Raw genomic sequence first — 9,736 nt, forward strand, 5'->3', positions numbered from 1 at the left:
ATATGTTAACTGATAACATGTCCACCATGGAACTACCTACTAACTAATTCTAAATTTTATTTATATAAAATGATAAATAGCATTATTAAAATAATTATATAAAAACCTAGACGCACAGCCTCCCAACCAAACCCCATCCTACACCACACACAACCCTCCTTCCTTCAGTCCCTTTCTCTCCGTCTCTTTCTCTCCAAGCTCCTCAACTTCACTTCATTTTCGTAAGTTTCTCAAAACCAAACAGATTTGATTATATTGGTTTCTATGATTCTTTATTGGGGGTTGAATTTTTGGGCTTGTGGTGGAAGGCATGATTGGGGGTCTAATTCTCTGCAACTCTCAACCACTTCTATTTCTCACGTCCTTTAAATCATCATGTCTTGCATTCATGTGTTCTGACGGAACCATTAGAGGTGAATACTTGAGGCATCTCTGAGATTGTTCGAGTCCCTATGGAAAAATGCAGAAAAAGGGCATCTCCTAGATTGTTCGAGGCCAATAACTTTATTTAAAGTACATTTAAATAGAAATGACTAAATTATTGTTTGAATTTTAAAAATGAGAGATATTCAATAAGTATTTTACATTAAAGATTGGTTACATATTTCTAATCTCGACTGCTAGATCAGATTCATTAAATTTAGTAGCCTCTTGTACAATTCAACGATCGATATTGTAAGTATGTAACCAATTCTTAACTTAAATACTTATTGGAGAAGGTCCCTAAAAAACGAAACTTGAAAAAGAAAATCATTGTTTTATATATAAAGAAAATAACTTTGATATATATATATATATATATATATAAAAGACATAGAATTACAAACATTTAAAATAACTGTAAAATGGCATTTGTTAATACAAACATTAAAAATTGAAATTATTGATTAAAAGAAGATAATATGGTAAATTCACAATTTTTTCATATTTAAACAAAATCATATAATGGGTCCTATTTTTATGTAACACAACTACTAGGGGTGGCATTTTAAACCGAAAAACTGAAAAACCGCAAAAACGAACCGATAATTTATGAATGAAACCGCAATCACGGTAAAACCGAACCGCATTTATGTATTAAACGAATCGCATTTGCAATATGCCATGATTTGATTTTCAAAACTTGCGGTTACCGCAAACCGCAAAGTATAGCCGCAGGGAAGATGAAGTTGAATTCTACAAGGAAATGGAACATATGACAACTTGTAAGTAATTAGTTTATTTATGCTTCTTCTTATAATAAAATGTACTAAATTATGTTGTTTTATTTATAGATAACATTGGTGCTCAAACAACACAACGGGGTTCTTCAAATCCACTCACCACCAACACTTGAGTTTGTAACTTTAGTCAAAATATGGTGCATTGCATTTTCCTTTAAATATAATTTAATTAACTTTGAATTGAATTTTTCTTTTTTGTTGTAATTTTAATTCATTTTGCTTTGCATTTTGCTTTTGGTTTATAATTTTAAAGGATTTGGATTTGGAATGCTTGAGAAGTTTAACTTTAATTAGAATGCTTGGAATTGTAACTTTAATTTTCTTAGGTTGTGAAGGCTTGAGAAGTTGAGGAGATTGTGAATTTATATATGTTTGAGAAATTAAGGTTGTGTATTTATTTATTTAGGTTATGAATTTATATTTTTGTGAATGCTTGAGAATTTGTGGTTTTGAACCGCTAATTCGCGGTAATCGACCGCATTTTGAGGTTTATCGCAAAACGCGGTCGGTTTGCGGTTTCAAAATCACCAAACCACAAATAGCTACGGTCGATCATTTATAAAAATTTGCTACAAAATTACCAACTAACAACTACCCATTATCTTTTTAATTCTAAAATAATATTTAAAATATTTTTTTTAAAAAAAATTACCCGTGTGTCAAGAGGCTAGTATATACTATTAGAGAAAATAAATAGACTTGAATTTAAGATATAAATGTATTAATATTATGTACTAATTTTCTCTAAAATAAATATAATTTAATAAATGGGTTGGCTAGTTGCGTTTCAAGCTGGTACATTCCACAATGGGCCACGGGCTGACCTAACCATTGGGCCTAATTACCTCATCTTAGCATGCCCAAAGATACAAGTCGTCTTTGCTGAGGCCTTACTTAAAGGAGCTATGCTCAGGTGACTCACTGCTTGACACCTCACACCGGGTGGGTGCGGTTGTGTGTCACAAGAAGGGGTGGGGAAGGTTGTGCATTTGGGTTTTTTAAGTTTGTTTTTAATTATGCTATTTTATCATTTTATATAATAAAAAAATATAGGAGTTGGTTAGTGGGTAGGTCCCATAGTGGGCTTGTCGTTTGACTAAACAATCAACTTAACAGAAGGCGTAAATTGATTAAATTTGAAAACTATGAGGAGTAAATCGATGAAATTGAAACTTGGGGGGTATAAGAATGACCTCAAACATGCATAGGGTGTTTTGTCCTTAGCCCATTTTTCAATTTATCATATTTTCCCTATACAAACATAACTTAAGTTCATACTGACTTTGAGATCATATAAACAAGCCCACTTCTAACTTCAACCATACATACCAACAAAGAAATTATCACCAGATACAACTCAAAAATGTAGTTTTATAATCCAAACAGTCCACATTTTGTTTGTTCCATCCTTGAAAGATATCTATTTGTGCAAATATTCACATGGGAGAATATTCACGGATAGATTCTTCACCCTTTGAATTTTCTTCTTCTCCTTCTTCCTCGCTCCTTGTAAAATAGATTGGAGTCAACATACCACACCACACCTGAGGGTGTTGACCAAAAGCTCTCTGATACCTAAGTCAATTAATTGGATCTTAGAAAGATACGGCAAATAACGGAAAGGATGGAGGTCTTCTCTCATGGGGAAAGCCGTACACACATGGAGCTGTGTGGTGATGGCTGGAGCAAGATGTGGGAGAGAGGAGAAAGAGAGAGAGGAAATTGCTAGGGTTTTAGAATTACCTCAAATATGGTGTGATGCCAACTATTTATAGCATGTAAGGTTTGAAGAATAATCCCTTCCCAAAAGTAGGTGATAGGATTGAAGAGATTTGCTGAAAATCAAATCTCCTTGTTTTAGGAAAATAAACCTATCTTAAATCAAAGATAATTCCCTAATTAAATATAATTTAATTAGAATAATTAATTGACTTAAGAAATATTCATTTTTCCACGTGTCACCTTCATAAGATTGCCGTGGTTGCCGAAAATGTCTTCTCACAATCCATGCAAATACATGAATTAATGAAAAATACATTAGCCATTCGCTTATCACAATCCATAAATATTTTTGTGTTCCTATCTAAAACATTGTATTCGCGTATGCATTTTTCCATAGTTCGCAGATAGCCAAATGATCTTACTGCTTTGAAGACAAAAATAATAATAATTTAAGAACTGAGGGTGTAAACCAGAGTCAAAAGGCGCATTTGCCCAACATTTATGGATAACAGGACGAAAAACTAAAATCTATGCCCGTGTTGCTAAACGATAGAAAGAAAATCCCCTGTAAAAATAATGGACATTCTATCAAAAATCTGATTTTACAGCAGGTGTAGAAAAATCAAAGACAAGCTATTGTCATCCTTCTCTGGGATTTCTGACGACTGCTCAGTCTTCCACTCGTAAGATTTTAATATCTCACGACAAATGCAAAAATGCGATTAAAAATATTAAAAATAGTTAGAAGAATAAATTAGATATCATCACCTCCATGAAAGATTGGTACAGGAAAATATATGAATTAGATAGGGATTATTTACTCTCTATAGGAACCTGGATTCCTCCCTGATTAATTGAAACATGAGAAAGCTTCAATCTGACGGCCTCAAAAACTGCATTTTGCCTCTCTTCATTTGTCAACCACGAAGACAAGCAGCGATCAATCAAATCCTTGCCGCAGCTTAAGGGGGAAACTCCCTTCCCAAACCTTGTAATCTTTGCTAGATTAAAATCTGAAGGCTCTTCGGCATAATTTTCTAAAATGTGTCTAATGGAACGACACCAAATTGGCCGAGCTACTTTAAGAAAGTCACGCAAAACCAGCACTGGAAGGTTCACACTACCCAGCTCAGACTCACCATGCCCACCTCTCCCATGATAATCTGACCCTCCAAGCTTCAGAAGATCATAAGTGTCAGCTAGATCACTGTACACTGTTGACAAAATCAGCAGATAGAGATATGAGTACTGAGTGAGAAAAAAACTCAAATAAAAAAAAAACATAAGAAAAAAACTAACTTCACTTTTTTTTCCAAGGTAAATACCAGAAGAAAACCAGTATTTGCTAGTACTCATACCACAAGAAAGTCAATTATCACATTTATATAGTGAACCCAACAGGCACATGATCTAAGTGTTCATGCATGTCAGTTGGGAACTGTTCCATCCAGAAACTCACCAAGTATATGCATTACAAAATGGAAAAGATTGAGTCTTACTGAAACCATTGTGCAATAGAAACTCATTGAATGGCATTTGACATGCACACTTTTTGACAACAAACAATAAACTGACACCTAGCTCCTATGGCCCCGATGTATATATATAGAATGGTGAGTTGGGAGCATTTTAAGTCTGGAAAGATACGACATTCTCTTCTATCTATCTTATAAGAGAATTTCCTTTTCTACCAAGATATTTCTTGCAACATTGTACATGAAATAAAACCAAGTTGAAATCAACCCCCTCAATCATTTTATATTCTTGGAGAGAGATCCATGAGTAGTAAATGTATTCCAGAAAAACACTGACATCAATTATAATTTTAAAGACGAAGATGTACAAGTCAAATACATTATGTAGCATTGATTTCACAGCATAAACTACAAATTATACATAAAGCAGCAAATAGTTGCATCTCAGATTGCATACCAGCCAGTTTTCCATCACTTCTGTAAACTTCAATCCCGTGAAGACCAGCTTCTTTCAACCTTCTTATGATGGTCACTGGATTTTTCAATGACCAAGGATGAGCTAGCACAGCCACACCTCCTGTATCACAAATCATTTGTATTGCTTCTTCTGCCAGAGGTTCGCTTCCCCTGAATCCATTCAACATAAATAATTCTTTACAATGGTTTATTTGTCATATATATGCATCAACAGTATTCAGAAAAAGATATAACAGTAAGCTCAAAATATTACGTCGAGTATGCAGGTCCACCATCGAAAAGATAGCGGGAAAAAGCTTGTTTCAGGTTTTCCACATAACCTGCTTCAACCAGCGCACGGGCCACATGCAGTCTCCCAGGAGCAACTCCCTTGCCTGCAATCCTTGAGACATGCTCCCATTTAACAGGCAACTTGAGCATGTTCAGTTTGGAAACCATAGTTTTTGCACGAAGATAACGACCATCCCTTATATTAGACAAGAACTTTTCCAGATCTTCAAAACTTGTTGGCCCGCAGCTGCTGTAATATGCAAGGATGTGTACTGGTTCCTCTGGTTCAGAATCTCCTCTAAAACCATTGTGCAAAGCATCAGAGGTGTTGAAAACTAAGGAAAGGGGATATTTCCTCGTGTCGTTAAATATGCTGATTATTTGCTATTAAATTTGAGGTTGCCAATAATATAACAAATAATTTCATAAATAAACTTGACCTTTTAAAGAAAAATAAACTTACACATTTACGTTAGAGTAAAATGACAATTAAATAACACGGCTGGTTTGAAAGAAAAAAAGACTTGAAAATGCTATCTTTACAAAAAAACCTGAGCACATCCAGCACTCATCTCCTCCCACCAAAAACCATAAAGACTACTTTATTCATTCCCTATGCTAACTCCATCATACATTGGTGTAAACAAAACAGTTACTGTCAGTGGCTATGGACACTCCAATCGTGGATTGTGGGTCTTAAAATATGACTTTTCCAAGTTTAACTACAAATTTTTCATCTTTCATATAACTGGAATAAAGACTTGTTCGGCACACAAAGACTGGCATAATGTAACATTTCGGCAGTGTGGTCCCGAACATCCTGTTTAGTCCGCTTGGCCTTTCCCCCACAAAACCCTCCCATGTGCATTTTGATGGCATACTACTGAATCTACTCATGGAGATTTGGCACACCAAATCTGACAGTGCAAAATAAATCAAATCCAAATTCTCAAATAAAACACCAAACCAGCATTGAACAGCACACTTATACCCAGATATTTCAGTCCAAACTCAGTTGCATTTCTGAAATGTTAGCAAAACCAAACATTAGTGAAGAAGGTTTCTTGCTGTTTTCAGTGGCGTAGGGGACATAGGTGCAGTGCAGCTTTTCATGTCCAAAATTAAGTGGGTGGGTGTGGGTGTGGTTCGTCAATTAGCTTTACTTCCAAATTAGATAGGTAAGTCAGTTTGGGTGATAGTGGGGCTTGTTTTGGACTGTGGGTTGGGTGTACTTACAATTTTTTGATTTATTTAATAAAAGTTGGGTGGTGTAGATATTAAGCAGGGTAAACTTACGAAAAATTTGGGTTCAAATAGAGCTTCCCCAAAGGCTGATTATTTTCAACACTCTTGCAACTGATTTCTTTGTGAAGTTCGTGCAGATTTTATACGAAAAAAGGTATTACATGACATGATTCTTCAGGTTTAGACGGAAAGAAAACACAAAGGCATTCTCTGATCATAAATCTCCAAATAAGTGCTATGAGTAACATAAGACAATACAGAGTATTAGGGGGAACACGAGTAATCAACCTTAAAAAAAATGGGTCCACAATTTAAGGGCTTCCAGAAAGCATAGCTTTCAAAAATTACCTTGGGTAGAATTTTGTACTGATTTCAACACCTGGAATTATCTTTATGCGAAATCTCCGAGCTGCTTCCAGGGCCTCAGGTATGCCAGACATCGTGTCATGATCTGTCAGAGCAAGAACTTTCACCTGTTATGACCACATATACTAATTAAACTTCACTACATTGCAGTATGAATTTTAAGTATTCAAAATATAAGCACATTAGTTTTTCTGGACAAATAACTTCTAATACAAAACTGTGAGGCTATCACAAACATCGGTTACACCCAAAAGAAAAGCTGTTGAGGAGAAAATTAAGAAAAGCTGAAGAGTACCAAATGTTTCATGGATTTAATTGAGTAATATACATAGCCTTACGTAGCACCCTACATAAAAAATCGAAAATTACCTAGAATAATCCCTTGAAACCATCCAAACAAGCCCAACCAAATAAACTAAATTATGTCAATCAGTAGCCCTGCATTAGCTAACCAAATCAGCAAACTAAATTAGCTAAATCATTCAAACATAAGGCTTTTTATCGCCTTCATCAATGAGGCTCCCCCTGAAGCAGGAGAGTAGATATCAACAACTCCCAGCTTGCCGCAAGTAGAATAAAAGACAAACTTAACAGCTATCACAAAAACTTAACGAGATCTGAGCAAGACTAGAACTGAGACAATGACAGAGACAAGCCAATCTAACATGCTGTAAACAGCAATATTATCAACACTCCCCTCATGCTGGAAATAGTAGTAGCTGACTCCAACTCAATGCAAACCAGGTCATATTTGCTACTACAGTGCTCCACAAAGCTCATTCTGTTTTCTGTTTTTGAATCCCCTTTTTCTTCTTAACCCTTCTTTCAGTGAGTAAGGTGAAAACAAATTATTCTGTCCTACGCATATAGCAACTAGACGGTTAACCCATAAAAACAATGGTATATGCACATCCAGAACAGTCTAAATTCTCAAAATACCTGATGATTAACTAGATACAATGTACTTTCCATCATCTTTCATTTGCATGTATCCGCTCACTAAAAGCATAAACGATTGAATAAACAAGTACGGATTTATAATTTACGCTGCCAAGATGCATGAATGTTTAAAGCTTACCAATATCATGTTACATCCTACATACATAATGGAGTCTCTTGGTGGTTCACGAACATTTGCAACTAAAATATCCTCAATTTTACTTAGACAGTTTTTACTTGGCCTCTTGCCCTCTTCCCCCCAAAACACACATGCAAACCAATGGAAGCAGTCCTCGAACCCATGCTTCAGAAAATGTATCATCTAAAGGCAGAGCCTCCTTGCCTTCAAATAATTACCATCTATACCTATGATAGCACCTTATAAAAGCTACCAGAATGACTTCGTCAATCAATAATAATTAGCTTTTAATGGCTGGGCCAACAGCCATGAATTTTCCAATCTACGAATCTGACAAATGAAAATTGACTTATCTAAAAAATCATCTTCATACAAAGGTTTGCAAGAACTTAACGTTATGTCATACATTCTTATTTTGAAGCCATAATCTTTGGGTCAGCTTGAGATGGCGATATAATCCCGAGTCTAATTAAATCTCACAGTAAGAAGCGTCCTTTGTTGTACTGTGGATCCTCAATCTGCTAATCTCTTTCAAGAGAGACAAAACACCCTGAATGGGTCAAAGATGTTGCATCTTGACCTATACAGAATCTCTCTCCTAGACACAACCAGAACTTAAGAGAAAATTAAAATGCTCAAAAGGTGTAGACACCCCTCGTCACTATTATGCTCTTTCAGCGTGCTCGTTGGGTTTTAAGAAAGTGGTTTAAGAAGAAAATAAATCATCTAAATATCAACAAAGAAATTACACCATAGAAAATAGAACTACAGGAACTCAAAAACCGGCACCCACACGAGCTTTTCATTGAAACCCAGTTTGAATGTTGAGCCATAAAAAAAAAAATTTACTACACACAATTTATAAATATATTAATATATTTATAAAAAATTAAAAAAGCCAGAACCCATTAACCATTAAAAAAGCCAAAATCAATACAAGCATAACTCACCCCATTTCCATGAGCCCTCTCCACCAACTTGGAAGGCGAAAGAAACCCATCACTGCATTTTGAATGTGAATGCAATTCGAACACTACCTTGTCTCCACCTCTTCCAAGGCTCTTCTGTACCCCAAAATCATCGACAACACAAGAAGCTGCAGTGGAAGGCAGTGAAGAAGCTTGTTCCAAGAAAACCCATTCACTCACAGACTTGAAAGCCAAAGTCTGCTCGGTGGTCATCTTCTTCTTGGTACCACCACGCTTCTTCTTCTTCTTTGTTTTCTTTGGGCTCTCTAATTTGTTGGAACTGTTCGTGCTGTGGTTAATGATAAAGCCGTCACCCACCATCGATTGAAACAAAGAAAGAAAGGATTCTTTTTCGGTTGGTTGGTTGGTTGGTTGTTTAGTTTAGGCCGTCAGGTGCTCTGCGTCGTCGTGTAGATATCTGTGGCGTAGACAGACGGGTCACAGGAGGATAGGGATTTAGGGATACGGAGGAGAGAGATACACATACAAAGTGAAAGAGAAAGAGAGGTACGTTTTTAAATGGGGAATTTTCTTACACGACCACAGGTGTCCTCATCTCTGTTCTACTTTTTCTTTTGGTACGTGTTTAACACTCGTTGAAACGAAGATGGCATTATTTTTCTATTTCAACTAATCACGACATGTTATGCATGACAATTTTTTTATGTGGCAATTTGTGATTAATTGGATATAACAAAATAGTGATGTTCCCGTTTCATATAAGCTTTTCTACCAATACACACATTTTTCTGAGTAAACTACTCAATCACCCCCAACTATTACCATATTTGTAATTTCTCCCAAGATTTTTTTAAAGTAAATTAAGGTGATTGTTTTTTTCATTAAAAAAAATTATTTCGCATTAAAGTTAAGTAATTTAAAATGTTTGGTAAAAATAAAACATTTTGATTT

At 35.5% G+C, this 9,736-nt stretch overlaps 1 protein-coding gene across 1 annotated transcript; it reads right to left on the minus strand.

Moving 5' to 3' along the window:
- Positions 1-3,511: 3,511 nt before the first annotated feature.
- On the minus strand, positions 3,512-9,345 carry LOC103335920 (uncharacterized). Its single transcript, XM_008238955.2, has 5 exons — positions 8,807-9,345; positions 6,761-6,885; positions 5,151-5,465; positions 4,878-5,047; positions 3,512-4,159 (listed from the first exon to the last, which is right to left on the minus strand). The coding sequence occupies exons 1-5, from the start codon at positions 9,143-9,145 to the stop codon at positions 3,759-3,761; spliced, it is 1,350 nt and encodes a 449-aa protein (XP_008237177.1). The 5' UTR covers positions 9,146-9,345; the 3' UTR covers positions 3,512-3,758.
- Positions 9,346-9,736: the final 391 nt, after the last annotated feature.

Source organism: Prunus mume, linkage group LG6 (genome assembly GCF_029339155.1).
Source record: "Prunus mume cultivar Tortuosa linkage group LG6, ASM2933915v1, whole genome shotgun sequence".
Taxonomy (NCBI): Eukaryota; Viridiplantae; Streptophyta; class Magnoliopsida; order Rosales; family Rosaceae; genus Prunus; species Prunus mume.

Coding starts and splice junctions, on each gene's coding strand:
- LOC103335920 (XM_008238955.2), bottom strand. CDS start 9,145: ATGGTGGGTGACGGCTTTATCATTAACCACAGCACGAACAGTTCCAAC. Junction 6,886..8,806: donor AGAGGGCTCATGGAAATGGG/GTGAGTTATGCT, acceptor TGGTCATAACAG/GTGAAAGTTCTTGCTCTGAC. Junction 5,466..6,760: donor AGTACAAAATTCTACCCAAG/GTAATTTTTGAA, acceptor CAATGGTTTTAG/AGGAGATTCTGAACCAGAGG.